This window comes from Chrysemys picta, chromosome 11 (assembly GCF_011386835.1).
Source record: "Chrysemys picta bellii isolate R12L10 chromosome 11, ASM1138683v2, whole genome shotgun sequence".
In the NCBI taxonomy this organism is placed as follows: domain Eukaryota; kingdom Metazoa; phylum Chordata; order Testudines; family Emydidae; genus Chrysemys; species Chrysemys picta.
This window is the reverse complement of record NC_088801.1, coordinates 57,634,133-57,659,064: the sequence shown is the minus strand read 5'-3', so window position 1 is coordinate 57,659,064 and position 24,932 is coordinate 57,634,133. Positions and strand designations below refer to the sequence as shown.

Genomic DNA, 24,932 nt, shown 5'->3' with positions numbered 1-24,932 from the left:
AACTTGAGTTTCGGCATTGTTTTTCTTTTAAAAATTATCATTGGTCTCAGTTTGGCGCCATCAGCTGTGCATCCTAGTACCACTGTAAAACTGGACTTCTCATGTCCTGTTGTTTTAATTAAAATTGTTTTTTCACCTTTTTGATGGACAGTTTTATTTCCAACCATATCAAAATTCATTGGAGTTTCATCCATATTTCCAATACTACTTAACGCATAGCCATGTTTAGTGCGCTGTTGTATTACGTATCGATGGAAACTATTTACTTTGCTATCAAGATCTGCAGGTAATTTTTGGGCAATTTTCATCTTTTGCCTCAGTACCATATTATGCCTTCCCATGAATCTAGTACACCAGGATACAGTGGCCTTAAATCTGTTGCTGTGATCTGGGTTAGATTTGGCCCACTGAAGTGCAAACAAACGTATTTTATTTCGTGTCACTACATAACCGTTTTGGCGATGCTCATTCACCATGTCTGCTACATGTTTTTCAAGTTCTGGCCAATGTGGAGTGCCTCTTCTTAATGCACACTTACCCCTTGGCATACTCTTTAATGCTTTTTCATTTGCTTTCCAGTCCCGAACCATCTTTTCTCTTACTCCATATTGTCTTGCAGCAGCGCAGTTATTATGTTCCATGGCAAAGTTTACAACTTTAAGTTTGAAACTGGCTTCATATTTCTTTCTTCTTGCTGGTGGAGCCATGATGGGGTTTTGACTGTTGGACATTTGTATGCTGTACTGTATGTACTGGTGCTATACTGTATGAACAGGTACAGATACTGGTGCTGTACTGTATGTGGTACCCAGTATACAACAACCAGCCAATCACGGCAAGCGATGTACCTTACCGGCGATTGGCTGGTTGTTGTATACAAAGCCTGCTTGGATTGGTCAGCTCTCCCTGCCTGCCCAGCCCTCCCTGTCTCCAAGACTATCAGAGCGGTAGCGCAAACACGCCTCTTTCACCCGTCTGGCCCGCCCTTGTATCCTATTACCTCCTTCTCTGCCTCTCAGATCTCACACATGCGCGCCTGCGCCGCTTCACTGCAGTCCTCAGGAGCGAGATCTGAGAGGCAGAGAAGGAGGTACGGTAATAGGATACAAGGGCGGGCCAGACAGGTGAAAGAGGCGTGTTTTTCTGGGCACAGCGCCGCTCTCTCTCTTTTTTCCATACCCCGGGCGTCCCGGACGCCTGCAGCTTGCTCCACCCTTGCTGCTTTCATGCGGCCGCGGCCGTTTTTGAGCTCCCCCCACCATATGCGGTGACCGCAGAGTCTCCAGTCCGGCTCGGAAGTTTCAGCACCCGCCCTATAAGACGACACCCGGCGTATAAGACGACCCCCGACTTTTGAGAAGATTTTCCTGGGTTACAAGGTCGTCTTATACGCTGGAAAATACGGTAACTGGTAATTTGGGAGAGGAACTTCCCAAGAAAGATTGTTAGTTTTCTTGAAGTTGAATAACACTTCTACACATTTTCAAGCTCAAAACATTTATCGCCCAAACAAACTCACGGAAGTGTGACCTGAAATGAGGGTTCTGTTTTTCCTGTGAGATCTTAGACCACCAAAAGAAAAGAAACCCAGTAGTACAAGCAATCAACAGCTCTAGCAAAAAAAGAAGAAAAAAAAGTCTTGCACTGTTAATGTACAGCTCCTCAACAAAGGAAGTATGATAAAGAATAAAAGACTATTGCCAGCTGCAATTGTACATCAAAGGAACTAAAAAAAAACCAATTATTTCAATTTTTTCATGCACTATAAGAAAGACACTGAATGTAAACCACCTTATTGCTTCGTTCTTGGTAGAGGTGAAATAATTCTTCAAATCCCTGAATTTGTGTGGAAACAGCAACTATAAAACATTAGCACTCACCCCAGCCTTGTAATCACAGTGTAATATTTCACAGCTCACCCATACTGTAATGCAACATTTCATGAAAAATTAAATGCTGGCTCAGCATATTTTGCTGCCTTGATAGATGTGGACACACAGCTGCAGGCTGGAAATGATCTGGTTTTATAATTTTTTTTTAGTATGCTGCTGTTCATTTATGATCAGGGCTGTTACTGGACAGAGCTGTACAGGGCCATGCAACTTCAAGGCTCTAACCATTTGGGGTGGAGGGGGAGCGAGCGATGTGGGCTGTGACAAACACATTCCTGCGCGTGTTTGCAGAGCTCCGGACCAGGCGAACGCAGGGTTTGGCGGTGGAATATCGGCCACCGCCAGCACAACGGGCTCAGCCGCGGCTGCCTAGCTAGCAGGAGGGGCCCGATCCCGCCTTCCTTGGGCACCCGCTGATGGCAGATGGGGCCCGATCCTGCCTTCCTGGGGCACCCTCTGAGGGCAGCTCGGGGCGCGCCAGGAGGATCAGATCGGGCCCCGCCGCTGTTGATTTTGCATACCTGGCGGCTGTCCGAGGCACCTCTCGAAAGGGGTGAAAGAAGCTGCAGTTCGGATCCTGGGCTTGTTGCATTAGGACAGGGGGTGTGGGGGAGGTTTGTCCGCGTTGAACCCAGACCGATCCTCCCCCAGGAAACTCAAGGGACTGCAAGAGGACAAGTCCATCAACCCCCCCCCCCCGACCCCCCATCCCGGGAAGCCTGCAGTCTGGAAATGGCACATGCAATACCCCGAAAGCCGCCCGCCCCAAGGGGGGATCCCCAGCCCCCAATGGAGGCGCGGGGAGAAGGGGGCGGTGTAGGTGCGGCGCAGCCAGCGCCCCGCCGGGTCCCTTACCGCTCAGCCAATGGTCTGCTCCCCGCGGAGCCCGGGCAGCGCAAGGCGGCTTCCCGCTGGTGCCCAGCTCCGCTCTCCCCGAGCGAGCGGCACATCCGCGCCTGGCCCAGCCCCCGCCTGAATTCCTGCACACGCCGCCCGCTCGCGCGCTCTCCTCCCTCCTCCTCCCGACCGGGAGCGGCGGCGGCAAACCCCTCCCCGCCGGCCCACTGCTGCCCCCTGCTTCCCGCGCCCACTGAGCTGAGGGGACAAGGGGGGTCTCCCTGCAGCCGGGCGGCTGACGTCCCCTTGCGCAGGGCTGGCCGGGGTGGGAGCTGAGTAGGGTCACCAGAGAGCCACTGTGAAAAATCCGGTTGGGATTAATAGTGGGGTACAGGACCAAGCCCCTAATAGGGGGTGGTCCCCCTGATAGCTGGCGGTCCGGCCACCCTAGGGCTGAGGAGGTGCCTGTGAGTGAGAGCGGTCAGTGGGGCCCCGCCAGCAGAGTTTGTGCGTGACTGAGGCAGCCTGGATTTACCAACCCACAGTCAAAGGACTTTCAGGAAAGCCCAGCGGAGGGGCATAAAACGGAAACCTCCCAGTAGCAGGCCCGAGCCACAGACTCTTCTCTCCCACACCTTCCCTTGGCCACTTAGCCACTTGCAAAGCCTGCTTCAGAGGGAGGCTGGCTCGGGGACCCAGGCCTCCCACCTGTTTTTAAAATGTCCAGGACTTTTAAACTCTGGGGAATTTTTGGCTGGGCGGTTGTGGGAGAGCTGCCTGGGTGGCTAATGGGAAGCAAGAGAGGGCAGGAGGTCAGTAGTTAAGCCTGCTAATTGCACAAAGGATCAGAGCAGGCGACTCTCACTTGACAGCAGTTTCAGTTCCCAACAAGGAATGAGGCTCTCTCCCAAGGCCCCTCGTAAATTAAAGGCATTTAGAAATAATAGGGAAACAAGTTAGGTTTGCCAAGGATGGCTCCCTTATGGCAACTCCAGGTTCAGCAGACATCTATCACCATAGCACAGGCCATGATTTTCTGCGTTGCCATAACCATGGGGCAAATTATTATTATTATTTTGGATATGAAACAATCCCATTCGGTTAGATTGCTTAATTTTCCAATATTTTCATGATTTATGTATGCCCTTGTAACCATGGACACATAAGTTCCTGAAAGTGAAAGGATAACACTGTAACCCGAATCATAAAGGGCTAGATCAGGGGTTGGCAAACTATGGCCCGTGGGCCACATCTGGCCCACGAGCCATTTTAAGGCGGCCCGTGAGCTCCCACTGGGGCACTGGGTCAGGGGCCACACCAGCACTCTAGCTGGGACGCCGGGTCAGAGGCCACACCATGCAGCTCGGCCCTGCTCTGGTGCTCCAGCTGGGGCTCTGGGTCGGGGGTTGCACCACGCAGCTCAGCCCCTCTCCAGCTGGGACGCCAGGTCAGGGGCTGCACCACACGACCCCCGGAAGCTGCGGCATTGCCCCGTTCTGAGGGTCGGGGGCCGCTCAACGCGTAGGAGCCGGAAAAGGGACTTGCCATGGCTTCTGGGAGCCGCTTGAGGTAAGTGCCGCTCGGATCCTGCACCCCTTCCCCAGCCCTGATCCCCCTCTCCAAACCCCTCGATCCCAGCACGGAGCACCCTCCTGCACCCCAAACCTCTCATCCCCAGCCCCACCCCAGAGCCCACACCCCCAACCAGAGCCCTCACCCCCTCCTGCACCCCAACCCCAATTTTGTGAGCATTCATGGCTCACCATACAATTTCTATTCTCTGATGTGGCCCTCAGGCCAAAAAGTTTGCCCACCCCTGGGCTAGACTGTGGTATTTTGAGCTTGAAGAGTGCCTTACTCCTGATTTTTTTAGTGAAACCCCCTGAAGAATAAGGTACTATACTTATAGCGAATAAGGGTGTCACAATCTGGCCCAAAGTTCTTTAAGCTTAAGGCTCTTTTTATAACATGAACCGCAGAAACTGTTTTCATGTCTCAAGTGTGATGTAGCTACTTAGTTGCCAAAAACATTTTGTTCTGAGACATATTAGGCCAAATGAAACCCTTCCGTTGCACGGCACAGAGGGTAGAAAAGCACAGTAAATAGGTTAAGTGAGTCTGGTAAATAAGTACAGAGAATTCTACATGATATAGTACTTTCCCTCCAAGCCAAAGAATCTCCTGTAGGTAAAATGTACTTGGTTTGTTATTATTTATTTTCATACATTTGCATTGCAGCAGTGCCTACAAGCGCCAATAGGATTGGGTCCCATCCTGTTAGGGGCTGTACAAACACGCAGATAGACACCATTTGCCGGCATCCATGGATTCTGCTTCTAGATAGGTAGGTAGTAAAGTGCAGAGGAGCTACGGCAGCTCAGACACTATAGCTCAGAATGAATGAGGATGTTCTGATCTGAACTGCCTAGGGATGTGGGGCTCTAGCACTGTGCACAGATAGGCAAATGCTCCACTGAGATCATGGTGTATCTGTTGTTCTCCTCAGGGTCCACGCCACAACCTGTGTCCCTTCTGAGCTGCTACTAAAGGTAATCAACAATTTTTTAAATGTTTTTCTGATGAATAATGATCCTTTTTTCTAAAACAAACATTTTTGTGAAAAAAATTCCTTTTTACAACATAAATCTCCTGATTTTTTTTGACAACAAATGAAAACCAAAATGTTTTCAGAGTTTTGTTTTGTCTTCTGCCCCTACCATTTTGCAGCAAAGGGATGAAGGGGGAAAGGAAGGGAGAGGCAGGGGAAAGCCAATTCAGGAAACTGAAACAGTTTTGGGTTTCAACAAATGAAAAAAAAATCCACCAGGTTTTCATGGAAAAAAATCTGAAACTTTTTGAGCAAATAAAAATTAAAAAATATTTCCACTTTTCAACCATTTACCACTTTTCAACCAGCTCTAGCTGCTACCAGTTGCAACCCTTCTCCTCCCTCTTAAGCATATACATCATTTTCTTCTATTAGTATTTGGAATGAAGAGTGAAAAATACTCTGGCCTATTCAACAGTGATGCAATGAGCAAAATGGGATAAATTACACAAGTCACAGTTACTACATGAATCTTCTTGTGCATATTCTTTGCAAACTCTCAGAAAGAAATGCAAACATTTACAGCAAGCTTTCCATGGATAAATATTTTAAAATACTTTCTAAAAATGTGAGTCAGGAATTCTTAGTCCAAATTTTTGTAAAGACAGGGTTAATGTTGTAATGAGTAAATATCTATTAAATTAAAACATCAGAATGTTATAGATATAAGTTAACAAACACTTGATTTACCCACTCAGAGCCAGAAAACCTCCCACGCCTTCATAAACAGTTTGGTTTATAATACCTATTATAGTGTCTATTCCACAATGAATCAAAGCCCCTAATCAGTCTCATCTGCCTTGTACAATAATCTATTGATTGGAAGAGTCCACATATTTGAAAAATTATGGCATGAATTAGGTACTTGGTTATTTTATGTTGCATGATGGGCAGGGATAATGGGTTCGAATTACTTTGCTTTTGGAACCTTAACTATGAATTTTCTGATCTTCGTTCACATTGGTTTCTTTCTTTGATCATAACTTCAAATTTCCATGCTTTTCATTAGTGTTCTACTGATGCCATTTTAGTTTAACTTACAGTTATTTACATCCTGAACTATACCTTTATGGCGATTTTTGCCTGGGAATTCTGGAAATAATTTTGAAATACAAGAGAATTGTTCATTATGCTTATAAAACAAGGATTATGCTCACCTGCTGGCAGAGGAGAATACATGTGAATCTTGAGTTTGGTACTAGTTTTGTGGGACCCAGTGGGTAACATGTGAGATGAAAGGCTCCAAAGGCTTTACAAATTATATTTGGATGTGGGAGAGTGAAGAGAATGAGAATGTGGGAAAGTGAAACGGGAACCTGCTGTTTAGTTCATGCATAAACTATCCGTTCAGCCAAAGGTCACTCTTTCCCCCCATTAATTTAAAGGATCACATATGAAGTGCAATTTAAAAATAAAAATACAGTCAATCCTGTTTTAGGTTTGTGGTAGCCATGAAGGAGTGAAATAAAGGCTGAGATGGGATTTAATTCTAAACCTCTATTTCGATTTGCCTCTAACTTTCTAACAGAAAAAGATCTTTGAAGATAATTTTTTATGCATAATCGTAATTGTAAAGTCATTTTTGGTGAAAGTTACATACAGATCCATTTGGCCACTTTTGATGCACTTTCCAAGAAAAAAAGTTTTACACCTTCTTTGGCAATGTGAGAGTTCAGAGAATGAGGTGTTTGCACTTCTGGAAAATTTTGCTAACTTTTTTATGGCTTGTAGTAGCTCAGAACTGTTTAGTCTAGTCTTTACTCCACATTTTATTTTCATCTACTGGTCTTGGTGAGGACTGGAGTCTTTGGGCAGTTTTAGTGGTGAGCTGTTTAGTTATTACATACAACTGATACAAACATTAAAGATGCTGAAGAGTTAAAAAGGTACAAATGGAACAGATGCTTTGGGAAGGTGTACATAAAAGTTGATGTGAGAAAATTGCCATGTATAGCAACTGACAGAATGGGAAAGTAGAAAGAACAATAAACATTCTGTATGGAGCACCAGCAATGGCTGTTTCAAACCATTCTTCAGGAAACCAGGAACCATTCATACAAAGACTGGCCCAAACATCTGCCAATTGAGGTTTTTGGTTTTTACTTTTTATTTAAAAAAAAAAATTACCAACATCTAGGGACTCATCACTAAACTACATATCACAGACTACACAAATTTGTTGACAGTCTTTTGTGTTTTTTAGAAGCACCCTATTAACCTTTTTATTTTGTAGTAAATTTAGAAATTAATATTGACTGGTTCTTTGCCAGGCTGCATATAGAGACTGTGTCTTCTGTAAAAGGAAGACGGTTACTTTGGGTCCAGTTCTCATCTTCCGTACATGTGAAAGCATAAACTTTATGGGGACCCATGTCGGGATATTTCTGTTTCCTCCACGGAATCTGTCATTTATAAAGCTATGTGGTAAGCAGCAATATTTACAAACTCTCTGTTGAAAGATAGAATCAGGAGTCCATGAGTGGAAAAGATAGTCCAGTGGTTAGGGTACTAGCCTAGGACTCCGGACGTCTGCGTTAAGTCCTTGCTTCACTGCAGGCTTCCTGAGGGACTTTGGACAAGTTAGTCTCTGTGTGCCTTGGTGCCCTTCTGTAAAATGGGGATAATAGCATTGCCCTGCCTCACAGGGTGTTATACATATTGTGAGATGCTCAGATACTACAGTAATGAGGGATATATTGGTACCTTAAATAGACAGACTCTAAAGCAGCTGTAGTTCTCCAAGTCATGTAGATTCTGAGCTACAGTGGAGCACATAGACAGCCCAGGTAAAGCAGGAAAAACACCTCCCTCTGGGCTGCCTCTTCTGTGTTGTGTCTTTTGAGAGACAGCCTCTGAATCCATTAGTAGCTAGAAGTGCAGAAAAAATGCAAATGTAATGGTCAGTAAAATGCTCCATACAGATAAAAGATCATTCAGGACCATATTCTCCCTGCTCTTGCACAGCTATACAAAGTGAGGATGGAAAGGATAGAGGGGGTGTCTCTTGTGTGCAAGCAGCTGGCTTTTGACTGCTCCCTACTCTTTCAGAACAAGGTGTGGGAAGTGTTAACACTGCCAGCAATGCTTCCTGGCCGAAAACAGGTCTGGGAGTGGGTGAGGTTATGATTGTGGCTGGCAATTCCAGGCAACTGGTGCTACAGTAACAATCGATCCCCGAATCGGCGCTCTTACTCCACCAGCGGAGGTGGTAGTAAGCGCCGCCGACAGAAAGCCGCAGAAGTCGATTTTGCCGCCGTCCTCACAACGGGGTAAGTCGGCTGCGATACGTCGAATTCAGCTACGCTATTCACGTAGCTGAATTTGCGTATCTTAAATCGACTTCCCCCTGTAGTGTAGATGTACCCTTAGTGTTGTGGTCAAATGAAGATCTGAACAAAATTCATCCAAAAACTTCTTGGCTTTTAACATCATTTCACCTTTAAACTATGCAAATCCACCAAAACTATTTCTGACTAACATCATCCCACAACCCAGGTAGGCTTTGGTATTTGCAAGCTTTTGAGTGAACTTGACCTGAGTTTCAGAATTGGTTATGAAAGTTTTCTGCACCTCTGTTAAAATCTCTAATTTATTCATCATTACATTCTTGGATATTTTTTCAAGTCTTGTTCCTCTTTTCCCTCTAAAGTGAATTTAGTGTTGGTGCCCAAATAGCTCCATTGGAAGATGGACTGAAACCAAAACATCAGATCAAGGGAAGTTCAAAAACAGATTTGGATGCAAACTTTGTGGTTTGGGCTGATCTCTTATGGAAACTATCTAAAAAGTTCCTTATGTATCCATTGAGCGGGTACCAGAAAGGGAGCAAAAATACTTCCACACACTGTTTTGTCCATGTATCTTATACCTGTTCTGGTAGGAATGCTTTAGCAACAAAGTGGTGCTTCAGTCTTTCCATTGTCATTTTTTCTGAAACTGCTAACAAAGCTGGCATTTACAAAAGTGGTTTCTGTGTTTACATTGGCTGGCAATCAGTTGAGAGATGGCAATTTACTTTACAGTAACCTGCAATGGAGTCAAATTAGGGATCTTGAGGTGAAAGATACCATATTGATTCCTAATCACCTGAGCCATCCAGTCTCCTTTGAATATTGATTCTGATCACTAAGTGGTCTATTTTCATTTTGAATTGTGCATATGTGAGTTTAACTTTCATTAACTTTAGTGGGAATTAAACTTATGTAGCAAGGGAAGGTCTGAATCAGGGACTGCACTCAAGAGCTATGTTCGCATCCAGATCTTAACCTGATCTTCTTTACAAGACATCATGAGTGTAAAATAACCCTGGCCAAACAAATATGGGGAGCAAATGAGAACAGCAAAGCTATGAATGGTTTTGGAGTTTACTTTGAAAATCTAGAAATTAACATGAAACTTGTCTGAAAAGCAATATAAATATTTCAAGACAGAGGTGACACATTTGCTGGCAATCTGGGTACTGGAATCAGGAATCTGACAGCTGAGGTTATGCTGTTGATATAGTGGATGTGTTATGCTTTTGATAGAGTGCTTGAAAAGAGGTTGGTTGACAGGCAGAAAAAGCTGTTCTTCTTCGAGTGCTTGCTCATATCCATTCCATTAGGTGTGTGCGCGCCGCGTGCACGATCGTCGGAAGATTTTTACCCTAGCAACACCGGCGGGTCGGCTGTGGAGCCCCCTAGAGTGGCGCCTTCATGGCGCTGAATATATACCCCAGCCGACCCGGCGCCCCCTCAGTTCCTTCTTACCGCCCCTGACGGTCGTTGGAACTGTGGAGCGCTGCTTAGCTGTTCTCCACTCTCCCTAGCTTAGTTAGTCATTCGCAGTTATAGTTATAGTTGTAGTTCTAGTGTTTGTAGTTAAATAGTTAAATAGTTTTAAAGTTGTTCTAGTTGTTACTGTAGTTCAGGGGATTAAGGGGGTCGTCTCCCCCTTTCTCCCCCGGCCGCGGGGCCGGGCTCATGCCCAACGCTCCCGGCTTCAAGCAGTGCGCCTCCTGCGCTAAGCCTATGCCCACGAGCGACCCGCACGACTCCTGTTTGAAGTGCCTGGGAGAGTCCCACCAAACAGATAAATGCAAGATCTGTAAGGCCTTCAAACCAAGGACCAAGAAGGAGCGGGACTTTCGGCTCAGGCAACTCCTGATGGAGGCGGCACTTAGCCCGGACACTCCTTCTACGGGCCAGGCTCCGGCGCCTAGCACCTCGGTGCGCAGTGCCCCAGCGGCACCGGCTATGACGACCACGCGAGTGGCGTCAGACAAGCCTCCCCGGCACCGGACCTCGTCGGCACCGCAAGCACAGCAAGTGCCTCGGCGCCGGTCATTATCCCCAGGGCATAAAAAAGCCCATAAGACGGGGACATCCGTGCCGAAGACGCCGGCTCCCCCAGTGCCGGGGGTAGAGCCGCGTCCGCCGGTGGAGCAACGAAAACAGGTGCCTCCAGCACCGTCGACTCCGGCGCCGAGGCCGTTGAGTCCGGTGCAAATAGCGTCTCCACCGAGGCCGGCGGTGATACAGTGTCTCCCGTCGACTCCAGAGACCTTCGCGGCGGCGAGAGACTTAATAGCTCTCACGGAGCCGGCACCGCCCCAACCACCGGCACCGACTGCACCGTTGACTCGCCCGGTCCAGTCGAGAGGGAAACCTGCCTTGATGCGCCCTCCATCACAAGGGCTGGAACCTCGGCACCGATCCAGGTCCCGAAGCAGGTCCCCACGCCGCTCGCAGTCCCGGCACCGAATATCGTCTCGGCACCGGTCGTACTCGCGGCCAAGATCTTCTTCGCGGCACCGCTCTACGTCTCGGCACCGATATGATCGTCGGCACCGATCAACGTCGAGACGTAGTTCTCGGCACCGCTACGGTCGACGCTCGACGTCGAGGGGCCGCTCCCGGCACCGGGCATACTCCAGGTCCTCATCGAGGTCCAGATCCGACTCCCGGCACCGACGAGGTCATCGGCACCGGTCGCGGTCCCGGCACCGATCGCCGGCACCGCGCAGAGATAGATCATCTCCGGACCGGCACCGTGCGGCACCGCAGCCCACGGGGATCGTTTCATCTCTCTCGGCACCGCCATGGCCGTCAAGATCGGTGTCTCGCTCCTCGGAGGACCTGTCGAGATCGGCATACCCCCCTCAAGGGCAAGCCGAGGAACGAAACTTGGGCCATTGGCAGGAGATGGCAGAGGACCACTCTCATGGACCATCTCACTGGTCGTTTTGGACCCCGTGGGCGTACCACCAGGAGCAAGGGGCTCCAATACCATCGACCTCTCGCTCGGGTCATTCGGTCAGAAGGGCCCCAGAATCCACCATCTCTCGGCCTCCGCCAGGAGGCATGGAGGCTTCCGTGTCCACGCCACCCGACACCATGGACCCAAGTGCAGGTGATGCTCCGGCCCAAGAGCAGGGGGATCAGGACCCCCCCTTGGATCCAGTACCACCGGAGGCATCCTCCTCCTCCTCTCCGGATGAGGCAGTGGCGGGCACTTCATGTACGGGTCCCCCTCCGATAGATCTTCGGGCTCACCAGGATCTCCTGCGTAGGATGGCCCGTAATATGGACCTGCAGGCGGAGGAGATAGTGGAGGTGCACGACCCGATCGTGAATATCCTCGGAGCGGATGCCCCATCGAGGGTGGCGTTACCCCTGATCCGCACGATCCAAACGAATGCGGATACGATATGGAAAACTCCTGCCTCTATTCCACCCACAGCGAGAGGGGTGGAAAGGAAATACTTTGTCCCGTCTAAGGACTATGGGTACTTGTATACCCACCCCCAACCGTGTTCACTGGTGGTGGAATCAGTGAATGCACGAGAGCGCCACGGCCAGCAGGCTGCAGCGCCTAAATCAAAAGAGGCTAAGCGGCTTGATCTGTTTGGCCGTAAGGTTTACTCAGCCGGAGGGCTACAACTTAGAGCGGCGAACCAACAGGCGCTACTGAGCCGCTACAATTTCAACTCCTGGAACTCTATGGGGAAGTTTAAGGAGTTGATTCCCCAAGAGTCCAGGGAAGAGTTTGGAGCCATGGTAGAGGAGGGCAAGAAGGTGGCTCGGACCTCCTTGCAGGCCTCCTTGGACATTGCAGACTCAGCTGCGAGGACCCTGGCTTCGGGTATCGCTATGCGCAGGATCTCCTGGCTTCAGGTTTCGGGTTTGCCTCCGGAGCTGCAGCAAACCCTACAAGATCTCCCCTTTGAGGGTCATGGATTGTTCTCAGATAAGACGGACTCTCGCCTGCAGAGCCTCAAGGACTCGAGAACAATCATGCGCTCCCTGGGGATGCATGTTGTGGGCCCTCAGCGCAGGCCATTTAGGCCGCAGCCTCAGCGCTTCTACCCCCCCCCCCCCGCCTCGTCAGAGACAGGACTCGGCCCGGAGGCGAGGGCGAGGTGGTAGAAGAAGGTGGACCGGCCCTCAACCCGGCCAGAACCAAGGGCCACCTAGACCACCTTCAGGCCCCAGGCAGAACTTTTGAAGGTGCGGTCGAGGACGGCGCCCCAGTCATCCCCCAGGATCCAGCCCCCTCCTTTCGGGATCGCCTCTCCTACTTCCACCGTGCTTGGTCCCTTATAACTTCGGACCGTTGGGTCCTCCGCACGGTGGAGAGGGGATACGCTATCCAGTTTTCTTCAATCCCCCCCTCCTCCCCCCCTTCCCCGTCCCTCTTCAGGGACCCTTCTCACGAGCAACTTCTTATTCAGGAGGTTTCTACGCTCCTGGCCATGGGGGCCATAGAGGAGGTTCCGATAGAGTTAAGGGGCAGGGGATTTTATTCCCGTTACTTCCTGATCCCCAAGTCCAAAGGAGGTCTGCGACCCATCTTGGACTTGCGCGGACTCAACAGATTCGTAGTAAAGTTGAAGTTCCGCATGGTCTCTTTGGGGGCCATTATCCCTTCCCTCGATCCTGGAGACTGGTTCGCCGCCCTCGACATGAAAGACGCATACTTTCACATCTCAATTTACCCACCTCACAGACGCTTCCTGCGATTCGTGGTAAACGCGGTGCACTACCAATTTGCAGTCCTTCCCTTCGGCCTATCCTCGGCCCCACGGGTGTTCACGAAATGTATGGCTGTCGTGGCAGCGTACCTTCGTCGACAAGGGATACAGGTGTTCCCGTACCTAGACGACTGGCTGGTACGCGGTCGCACCAAAGAGCAAGTTCAAGCTCACGTCCACATAATAGTGCACACATTCAACGAGTTGGGCATCCTGCTCAACAAGGACAAATCCACTCTGGAACCTACCCAGAGAATAGAATTCATCGGCGCAGTCCTAGACTCCAGACGTGCACAAGCCATCCTGCCAGACAACCGCTTTTGTACCATCACGAGCCTCATTCAAGGGCTCAGGGCCTTCCCAACTACCACGGTGAGGTCGTGCCTCACCCTGCTGGGCCACATGGCTTCCTGCACGTACGTAACCAGGCATGCCAGACTTCGGCTTCGCCCACTCCAGACCTGGGTGTCATCGGTATACCGCCCACATCGGGACAGCCTGAACATGGTGGTCACGGCCCCGAACTCGGTCCTGACCTCCCTCACCTGGTGGCTAGATCACAGTGTGGTTTGCGAGGGGATGCCGTTTCACGCCCCACAACCCTCTCTGCACCTGGTCACAGACGCTTCATCTCTGGGTTGGGGCGCCCATCTCAACGAGCACCATACCCAGGGCCTGTGGACTGCACCCCAACTAGCCCTGCACATCAATGTTCGGGAACTGATGGCGGTGCGCCTGGCGTGCCAGGCATTTCTCAACCTCCTACGTGGCCGCTGTGTGTTAGTTCTCATCGACAACACCACGGCCATGTTTTACATCAACAAGCAGGGAGGAGCACGTTCGTCAATTCTATGCCAAGAGGCCATTCGCCTGTGGGACTTCTGCATCGCCCACTCAATCCACCTCACGGCATCGTTCCTCCCTGGAGTCCAGAACACTCTAGCGGATCGACTCAGCAGGTCCTTCCAGACGCACGAGTGGTCTATCCGTCCGGACATTATACATTCCATCTTCCAGAGGTGGGGGTTTCCCCAGATAGACCTGTTTGCATCCCGAGACAACAGGAAGTGCCACGTGTTCTGCTCCCTGCAAGGTCGAGCTCCGGGCTCCCTCTCGGATGCGTTTCTCCTTCCCTGGAAAGACCACCTGTTTTACGCCTTCCCTCCGTTTCCTCTGGTCCACAAGGTACTGCTCAAATTGCGCAGAGACCAGGCACAGGTAATTCTGGTCGCTCCAGCGTGGCCGAGACAACATTGGTACACCACGCTGTTGGAACTCTCGGTTCAGACACCGATCCCGCTTCCATTGTATCCGGATCTCATCTCTCAGGACCACGGCTGGCTGCGTCACCCCGACCTGCAATCACTCCACCTCACGGCGTGGCTGCTCCATGGTTCACCCAGGCAGAGCAGCAATGCTCGCACTCTGTTCAACAGATTCTGCTGAGCAGTAGGAAGCCCTCAACACGCACTACGTACCTGGCCAAGTGGAAGCGGTTCTCCTGTTGGTGCGAACAACGAGCCACGTCCCCGTTGCAGGCACCTATTCCTCTCATTTTGGAATATCTCCTCTCCCTAAAGCAGCAGGGGTTGGCGATATCTTCAATTAGAGTTCACCTGGCCGCTATATCGGCCTTTCACCCAGGGGAACTCGCGTCTTCGGTATTCTCTAACCCGATGGTCGTTAGATTCCTCAAGGGCTTAGACCGGATGTACCCACAACAACGTCAGCCCGTTCCGACGTGGGACCTCAATCTGGTTCTCTCCAAGCTCACAGGTCCTCCTTTCGAGCCACTGGCCACCTGTTCACTTCTGTATCTATCCTGGAAGACAGCCTTCCTCGTAGCCATCACCTCAGCAAGGCGCGTTTCTGAACTCAGGGCGCTTACATCCGAGCCCCCTTACACAGTTTTCCATAAGGATAAAGTGCAGCTTCGTCCACATCCTGCCTTTCTCCCTAAGGTGGTTTCTCCTTTTCATATCAACCAGGATATATTCCTCCCGGTCTTTCATCCTAAACCACATGCCACTCGCCAGGATCAACGTTTGCATTCTCTGGACGTACACAGGGCCCTGGCCTTCTATATTGACCGCACAAAGCACTTTAGAAAGACGACGCAACTCTTCGTTGCAGTGGCCGACCGAATGAAAGGCTCACCGGTCTCCTCACAACGCCTATCCTCCTGGATTACGTCTTGCATCCGGACTTGCTACGACCTGGCAGGTGTCTCAGCACCACACCTCACCGCTCACTCCACGAGGGCCCAAGCTTCCTCGACGGCTTTCCTGGCGCAAGTTCCGATCCAGGACATTTGTAGAGCTGCGGTTTGGTCGTCAGTCCACACGTTTACGGAGCACTATGCACTAGTGCAGCAGTCCAGAGACGATGCTGCCTTCGGGTCAGCGGTTTTGCACACAGCAATGTCTCACTCCGACCCCACCACCTAAGTTGGGCTTGGGAGTCACCTAATGGAATGGATATGAGCAAGCACTCGAAGAAGAAAAGACGGTTACTCACCGTTGTAACTGTTGTTCTTCGAGATGTGTTGCTCATATCCATTCCAAACCCGCCCCCCGTCCCCACTGTCGGAGTAGCCGGCAAGAAGGAACTGAGGGGGCGCCGGGTCGGCTGGGGTATATATTCAGCGCCATGAAGGCGCCACTCTAGGGGGCTCCACAGCCGACCCGCCGGTGTTGCTAGGGTAAAAATCTTCCGACGATCGTGCACGCGGCCCGCACACACCTAATGGAATGGATATGAGCAACACATCTCGAAGAACAACAGTTACAACGGTGAGTAACCGTCTTTTATCAAGTGGAAAACAGTGGATACAATGACCAGCATTTCATTGTCATTACAAGATGGGCAAGGAGTAAAGAAATGGCAAAGATTAGATAATATGAATAACTAGAAAAAACAGAAAAGGAGCAAAAGCAAGGACAAAAGAGATGCTACTAAACTAAAGTTTGGTCAATAAATGACTATTTCAGAAAATAAGGAAGTGGTGTGGTTCAGATTACTCAGAACCCAGTCCTGCTAAGTACTGAATAAAACTTCATTTTCTTTGTATCTATTTAGGGATACCCATGGTCCCTTACACTATAGTAGCTGAGCGCCTCACAAACATACATAAATTTATTCTCACAACACCCTTGTGAGGTAGAGAAACATTACTGTACTGTATTAGCGACTTGCTCCAGGTCACATGGGAAGTCTGTGGCACAGCCAGGGATGGATTGTGGATCTCAAGAGACCCATCCTCACAGCAACTAGTAAGGGAGTGATGTTGAGAGTTAGGCCTTACCCACACCCAAATTTGCATTGGTTTAAATAAATTGGTTTAAACCTCCACCTCTTCCTCCTGGGGAGGAATAAATGTGGAACACAAGAATGCCATTTTCTGAGGATAATTGCACTTTAAGGGCCTGATTTTGCCCTTAATAGCATAACATGCAAATAGAGGATCAAGTAAAACTTAGGGCAAGCAGTTGCTGGAGAAAAGTTTTACAAAATCCAGCAAGCCTCCTATGTTGCCACTGCCAACAGAGAAGTGCAGGGATATGTATGCTGCTGCTGCCCACAGAGATGGTGTCTGATGAGGGGCAGGCATGGCAAAGTGAAAAGAAGTTGTGGTCATCAAGGTAAAGTGTAGCGCAGCATGTGATGTACAGCCGTGTATATACCTAGTATATTAGTAAGTATGAACCCCACAGCACGTGCGGGAGAAGGCTGCTAAGGCATCAGAATTACATTTTCTGTTCATCTTGTCACTTTAGATTCAGTATGATGTGTTTGGGGAGTAAAGAGCCGAGAGAGGCAAATTTAAAGAATTATGTGATTTGAGTGAGGGATGGTGGCATCAGGATCAGTCACAGCGGGCACCCTTTGCAGACCAACATGTTTGGAGGCTCACATCCTATGAAATTATCCCCCTTAACACCCCCACTTTCAGAAGCTGTACGTGTGAAACAATGTCATAAGGTTTCCCATCATGCTTAAGCAGACACGACTATCTGGAGGTAGAGGAGCACTCGGTATGTTTGGGGGGAATGAGTAGCTGAGGGTAGAGGGGGGCTTAGGTAGACTGGCTGCATGGGGGATACTGTGGGGAATCAGGGAGTCCAGGAGACTGAGAGGAGAGGGGACGCAGGAGGAGAAGAAAGCAGCATGTAGCAGGGAAGTAGTGGGACTGGAGGAAGCCCCCGACAGGGATAGCGTGAAGCCACTGTGAAAGAAAGCTAGATGATGGATCAGGAGCAGACGGAAGGCAAGGGCGGGTCATGGAGGAAGATGTGTAAGCCAGGAGAATTTGCTGGAAGATAGGAAGGGGGAAATCCTTGTCTGCTCTCGTCTCACTAGTTTGGAGGGTAGATTCTCAGCTCTAGGTAGTTTCAGACCCTTGACCAGGCTGTGAGGACTTTGGCTCCATGAGGCAGCAACAGAGAACTCAGCGTGATGTGCTCACACTCACTCCTGGTGTGGTAGGAGGAGCTGACCAAGCATGGGCCGAAATCTGCCTCCCTGTGGAGTCTTCCTGGCATATTTTTTGTGACTTCCTCTGTAAGAGACCAGCCCACTGCATCATAGATGAGTTGCTCAGTCACCATAAGCTTGAAAACCTCTGTAGCATATGTGACTGGCTTGCCACAGCTAGCTTGGAATAGCGTGTCCCTTTGTCATTCAATAACCTCCAGGATTGTTATGTCCTCCAGAATGCAGAATGCCTGAAAGGACTGAGAAACCTTCAGTAGTAAACCATGGCACCCTTCAGGCTACAAAGGTCTACAATTTTTAAACATATCGCGTATGTAAATTTCACCTACCATTGTGTGTGCACTCTTTTCACTCTGCTTAACTCAGCTGTGTCGACAGAGCTCCTGGGAACTGAAGTGTTCTTCTGAGAATATAATGAAGCTGAATTATGCAAAATATCATATTTTGGCCTTGAGATTCCACGGGCACTTTTCTCTGAGGATGCACTGAACCTTTTTTAAAGTACTGAGACAACAATGTATTACTTGATGTCTGCTTTCAGGCCCTTCTCCCTTTGCAGCCCAGCCACACACCAGCAGGAACCTGGGATTCCGAACTGTCATGGAGCAGTCAAAGAGGAAGTGCTTCCATGATGAACTTATGGTGGACATCCAGGACAAGCCAACAAGCCAGTACAGTACCAAAGGGGAAGGGGTTCATGGCAAGTGGAAAGGCACAGACAGGCTACAGAGCACCAGGAGTGAATTGCAGGAAAACCCTGGCATCATGAACTTTTCCAGTGCAGCCCACTTTGGTGTCCATAGATCAGGCTCTGTGGGTCACAAGGGCCTGTGTAATAATGGAGTAGTACCTTTTGCGGTTCATCTACTCATGTGCTCCTTGAGCAGGGCAAACTGTGTGCACGTGATTCCCATCAGTGGCCCCAGAGAACTTTGGAAACCCCATTCTCTCAAAACCAGCTATTTTGAACACCAAAAAATACAGCATAGATTTCAAGATGACACATCTTGGTAACAATAAACAATACGCTCTGAAAAGCAGCCAACTGTAGTGCAAAAAACCTTGTCCAGTTCAACATTAATAATTAAATCTAGAAATAAAAAAAACAAAAATAACTTCTTTAGCATACAACCTATACAATAATAAAATAATTTATCAAATGTTACTATCAATTTGCAGTAGACAAAACATGATTCACTTAATGTTTGTAACATGCTGGAGTGGAGAACTGCTAAGTATTTTATTATTAAACATGGTAAACTCACTAACATACATTCTGGCATCATTGAACTTACAGATAGTTTTAGGTTAGGGATCATTTACTTGTCATGCCAGTAAACAAATATTGCTCAAGTCATTTAGGAAATGTTGTTCTCTGTGACTAACATCCACCAGCAAATTACACAGACCTGCTATTTGTTACCACTTAGGTGCTATTATGTCCTGCACAGTTTAGCCTGTCTCCACACTAATCCTTAAGGTGTGTTTGTTTTTTAAACATCTATTTTGAGTTTAATTCAAGTTGGCTGTAGTGCTACACTGCTGACAGCATGGCAGCTGGGAGCGACTGATCGTTACCAAACCTGTGCCTGGTAACGTAGTGTACTGTACTACTGCTACTCACATATGCCAACTTGAATTGACTAAAAAAATGTATTGTCACTTCAATTTCTTTATTGTCAAAACGTGGAATGGAGGGGCCATAATGAACCTTCTTTCTGACTTTTGCGTGTCAACAAAATCTTCAAACAAAGGGAGGAAAATCTGTTGTGGACAAGTAAATGCTATGTATAGTTGCTAAATATTGGTGGAAAGTGGTCTTCCCTCTTCTGCCCCTACACCCATCTACAGTTTATTTTCACTATCATGCAATAGTGCAAATAAACTCCTTTTATTTTTTTAAACAGAAAAATCTCTAGAGGTGACGTCTGGGGAAGCTTGGCTCTGGATCTAAACTTGGCAGCTCAAGGCACATCTACTCTTTTTGTTTGTTTTGTTTGTTTTGTTTGTTTGTTTGTTTGTTTGTTTGTTTGTTTTTAAGAATTTGCTTCTAATGGAGCTCTTGAAATGAGGGGCAAAGTCCAGAGAAAGAGGCTGGAGGACTTAATTGATATTCTCAAGACCTGTCTTGAAGTTTAAATGTTAAATGGGAAGTGTGACATTTCCAGAACCCTTTGTGGGTTCAGTTGTACTTGAATCTGAATCAGAGTTCCTGTCTGTTCATCTTGCCTATCAGAATAAAAAGGCCACAGCATGCATGCTGTACGCTTTGTATACACCCTCCATTTGTAAACTGCATGAAGTACACATTCTGCAGGCATGCTGCTGTGTATTTGCGTTTCTGCAAGCAACAGCTGTGAATTATGGATTACAAGCTTGAGAAAGTCTTAACAACAGAATTTCAGTCCTAGAATAATGAATTGTAATGAAATAGCCGGCAACCAGTTGTGAATTTTAAGCAAACTGTAAAATAATCAGCTGCATCTTAAGGAAAGAAGCCCCAAATCAAATATTTTAAGTGCTGTTAAGATTTCTTATCTAGCCCTATTAGGGAATACACTCTAGATTCAAAATAAAAATCAAATTCTAGGTTGGTAATTCAAGGTCAAGCAAAACTTAATGCTAGGGTTTATTCCAAGAATACCACCAATTAGCTACAATCACCTTATCAAAATGTTGTGATTAATGGAATAGAAGCTGCACTCTGGACACGTAAGATGAATGCTGACAATTTCCCAGGGTGTGGGTTTAGTAAGATATCATTTGTCACACTCAGCAGTGCTATTCCAGAATTATGCCGAGATCAAAACCCTGATTGGAATCTATCAAACCAGTAACTGCAGTTAGCCAAGTAACTGAGCAGTTGTGACAACAAAGCTTGCTGTGGGTACTGTGCTATGAAATGAATATGTAAAGCTGCTGCCAGTGTGTGAAAAGCCCTGGGACAAGAGACTAGCAGCATGGTAAGTGCAAACAACAATAGCACAGGAATAATATAAAAAGTTTAGGAAGTGAAATTAACAGGCCATTGATAGACGTCTATTTCTGAATAAGACACATTCAAGTAACATTTAGGTCTACTGCTTGTGATTTAAAAACTCAAAACATATGCAGGGTAGTTTAGATATCTGCTCATCTAATCTCATAGAAGCTCAGTCCAGCTCCCATTGAATTCAAAGGAGCCTTGATATTCACAATTCTCCCATTGTTGGTCTAGCATAGACCTAACAGAAGCACTGGGTTCTTTATTATTACTATTTGCACGCTGGTAATGCTGAGGGGCTGCAGCCAGGAATCAGTGTGTTGGACACTGTACAAACACATGTTAAATAGAAACTCCCTGCCCCCAAAAGTTGACATGGTGGTAGGTAAAAACACTTATCCTGGGTCTACACTAGTGATTCTATCATTGCTTTCCCCCATGGAGCTACACTGGTGTTAAACCAACTGGGGGACAACAGCTTGAATTCTCAGTACGGAAGCAGCCTGGTGTTTTTGTGTCTTATGTTCTTATGTCAGTGGAAGTAGGTTCTAACCTACAGTCACCTAAAAAGAACTCTATCCTTCCTAGCATCAAGCCTTGTTCTCCTTATTCAGGCAAGTCATCCTATTGAAGTCTTCAATGTTATTGAAATCCTGTAATGTTGTTTGTCTCATTGTTGTCTTCTTCATCTTTCCTACATGCTTTTAACTCTTTATCTTCATTCTGTGGGATTTTTGGCTCTTCTGTACCTTTGTTATCATCTAAATATAGTAGCACTTCAGACTCTGTCTCTCTCACTACTGTAACTTTGGCTCCCATTAATTGATCCTGCATGCAGTTATATCTAGCTTGCATTCTAATCAACTTTGGCAGATTATGCTTTTAATTAGTTCTTTAATATTTCTCCATTCTCATTTGCAGTGATGATGATGCATTGTAAGAACCCTTCACGTGTCATTGTGGTTGCATCTTGATAGAAAAAAAGTCTTGCAAATGGTTTGGATATGATAAATCTACCTAACTTATCATAAATCATGTTTTTATCCTCTTCAGCTGGACTAGTGGATATGTTTATGTGTTTTTCCGATTGGAATAATACATCACAAGTTACTTTTCCATCGGGGCAGGGATTTGATAATCCCCCCCACTGGATCCACTCTCTACAGCGTTCTGCACAAATTGTAAATCTCTAGATCTGTCAGATCTCTATCCAACAGTGCTGTGGGCTGATTTGTCCCTGTATAGTTATTTAAACCTTAAAGTGAGTGTTATCAGGGTGAGGAAATTGATGGACCAAACTACTTATCTTCCATCATCCCATTGTTTTCAGGATTTGACCCACTGAACATAAAGAGCTCTGAATAGTGCTAAGTATTATTGGGTCAAATCTTTAGGTGCTTTCTCGCTTGTTTCTCAATGTTTATTCAGACAAACTCCCACTGACACAGAGAACTGAATAAAAACAGAGTAAGGACCTCAGAATTTGGCCCATTCTTAATAATGATTTGAAGTATCTATTACCTTTAATACTCTCTGATATCCTATGCTCTTACCTAATTAAATATCATTCTAATTAACGTTATCTTTTGTGTTAAAGATGGGCAATTTATTGCCGGCCAACCTGTGTATCTGACAGATTATTTGTAAAAAACCTACTTATAGAAACACCTGGTTCATTAAACTTTCACTGGTAGTTATATTGGCTGTCAGTTCTTTACTGTTTGGATTTAACAATAATTAGAATGATTACTGCTGCAGACATTACCACTGTGAAAAGCACATATCCCTAGGGTATCAGTTATGCCTAAAATTATGCTTCATTTTTGTTTAAGACATTACTGAGATGTGTTTTCACATCACATCAGACATATGGTACTGCCATTAAATACGCTGGCAAATAGTTCAGAGCAGTGGGGGAATGTATTCATGGTAATAAGGCCAGTATTCATTCACATATAGAATTCTGAATCTTTGTAATTTTTACCCATGCTAGTGTATTTGAGTACAGTATATATATGTTTGAGTTCAGGGCTTGTGAGATCAGCAGGGTTTCTTTTTTGATGTTTCCTAAAATAGTTTTTCATGAGGAAGACATAGAAGGTGAAATCCTAGCCCCATTGATATCAATGGCCAAAATAACTTTGTCCCTGGCTTGGTGGAGATGCCTTGGATCAAGTGCTTAATGTCACAGGGATCAACCCTGCAAAGTGCTGAACATTCTGACCCTGATCCAGCAAAACATTTCAGTATGTTTTTAATTTTAAGTGTGTGAACAGTTTTACATGCATAATTGCCTTGATGGTTCCGGACCAGAGTGCTCAGCACCTTGAAGGATCAAGTCCTTAAGTCAGAACCTTTTGGAATAATGAGGAAAAAATTACAGCTGGGACTGGAACTAGGCAGGACTAATTTTTGCAGTGTTGGTTGGTTTTGTTGTGAGGTGGCTACAGTTTGAGTGTGCACAAGCCTAAACTGTGCTTTGTTTACTAACCATCTCTGTTCAAAGCCATATTCTGTATGGATATTGGGCCAAATCCTGGAGATCTTACTCATTCTATTTAGGCAAAGTCCTCAAGAACTTTAGGGAATGTCTATACTGTAGTTGTGAGGTGTGATTGCAGCACATGTAGACATACCCAAGTTAGTTTTGGCCTAGCTAAATTCTAGTCCCCCAGCCTGTCCAGGACCATGGATACATACTTGAGCAGCTGCAGCCTGTGGTGCCTTGACTTCACCGCTACTGTTACTTGAGATAGCTTTGCTCTAGCTAGATCTAAGCTTAATGAGGCATGTCTACACATGCTGCAATCATACCTCCTGAGTAAGAACTGCAGGATTTGGCCTACTGTACATTAAACAGACGAGGATAATTTATTGTGTGTGTCCACTCTTGTAAAAAAGGAAATAACCTAACTCCTAGGGTGAAATCTTGGCCCCACTGAAGCCAATGGTGAAACGCTCATTGACTTCAAGAGGGCAGGATTTCACTTCTAGAGTCCAAAGCTTCCTGACTGCTCAGAAGTTGTGACCATGTTGAATCACTGCCTTTTGCATAGTTTCTTGGGACACAGGTTGAGGGATATACAGACGTGTGAGGACCAGAGCTTCCTACTGAATCATTCTGGCTGTTGAAAAAGAATAAATAATGGGGAGAAGAAGTCAGCTCTTCAAGCTAATGGTAATCTGTGTGCATCTGGTATTCAAATAAAAAGAGTTATAACTGAAGTGTAGTCCAGGTTCTAGGGAGGAAAACTAACATATCGTGTTTGGCTGTTCCTTAGAAGCCCAGGAACCAAATAACTCAATATGTGTTTAAAGTACTTTCCTGATATGATTTCCCCATTTTTCTAACCATAAAGTGCAACCTCAATATAGTAGGAATGTTTTTGGCCCCATTTAGAAATGTATTCATTGAAAAAAAGAGTTCCTTTAAAGAGAGAAATTACTGGAAACAAACAACATATCTTTAAAAATCAAAGTTATTTAAATCAAATGAAGAGTTGCTTTCAGCAGCTTGTCCTTACCCCCAGGTTTGAATAAAAGCAACCCACCTCAGTTTAATGTTCTTTCCAGTTACAAAGTCTCAGCCCTGGCAGTCTTTTCCTCTACTTTACCAAGAACTACCAGAAATGAAAGACATTTCCCATTTGCTGTCTGAAAACTGCAAACGAGAAATCCTGTGTAACTCAGCTCTCATGTCTGAAGCATAGGCACATTTTATTTTGCACAGTAGAGGAAAATATTGTAATGCCGCCTTCATTTCAGACCTATGTATTCAGTACTGCCAATGCCAAAGGCCCACCAAAACCACAAAATTAAAAAACCCAATACTCATGATTTTTAAGCCAATCTTGTTTCTTTTTAATTTGCCTTCTCATATGTGAATCTTTAAGGTACATTTGGGTCACATTTTCAAGCTTTTCTCTGCAACCATGAGGGATAGAAAGTTGTTTGTTTGTTTGTTTTAAATAGATCAAAACTGAGTTTCTCATCTAGTTTAGGTGCTGGAACTTTAAGGAAAATGCCAGATATTGCAAGGATCCCAATAAAATTGTAAGAATTGACAATAATATTAACTTCCATTAAAAAAACCCAATTGTGTTAAAG

The 24,932-nt window shown here is 46.7% G+C and overlaps 2 protein-coding genes across 14 annotated transcripts in view; one reads left to right on the top strand and one right to left on the bottom strand.

Annotated features, from left to right (window-relative positions):
- LOC135974151 (serine/arginine repetitive matrix protein 2-like) overlaps window positions 1–12,886 on the top strand; it is a 994,828-nt gene extending 981,942 nt beyond the window's left edge. Inside the window, exon 3 of the mRNA XM_065560909.1 lies at window positions 9,891–12,886. Coding sequence (XP_065416981.1) covers window positions 10,299–12,743 — 2,445 coding nt within the window. The 5' untranslated portion in view covers window positions 9,891–10,298 and the 3' untranslated portion in view covers window positions 12,744–12,886. The remainder of the gene's footprint in view (window positions 1–9,890) is intronic.
- SPATS2L (spermatogenesis associated serine rich 2 like) overlaps window positions 1–24,932 on the bottom strand; it is a 166,035-nt gene that overhangs the window by 118,591 nt on the left and 22,512 nt on the right. For 4 of the 13 annotated variants that reach the window (XM_065560915.1, XM_065560916.1, XM_065560917.1 and 1 more), the window contains exon 1: window positions 2,748–2,874. The exons of 1 other annotated variant lie outside the window; for it this stretch is intronic. Coding sequence is in view for 4 of the 12 variants with exons in the window: in XM_065560913.1 (XP_065416985.1) it covers window positions 8,041–8,205; window positions 18,172–18,174 (168 nt within the window). In the remaining 8 variants the exon portion in view is untranslated. Of the gene's footprint in view, window positions 1–2,413; window positions 2,597–2,747; window positions 2,900–8,040; window positions 8,206–18,171; window positions 18,246–24,932 lie in introns of those variants that run through there. 8 more of the 13 variants (XM_065560913.1, XM_065560912.1, XM_024104056.2 and 5 more) reach the window with 6 other exon arrangements.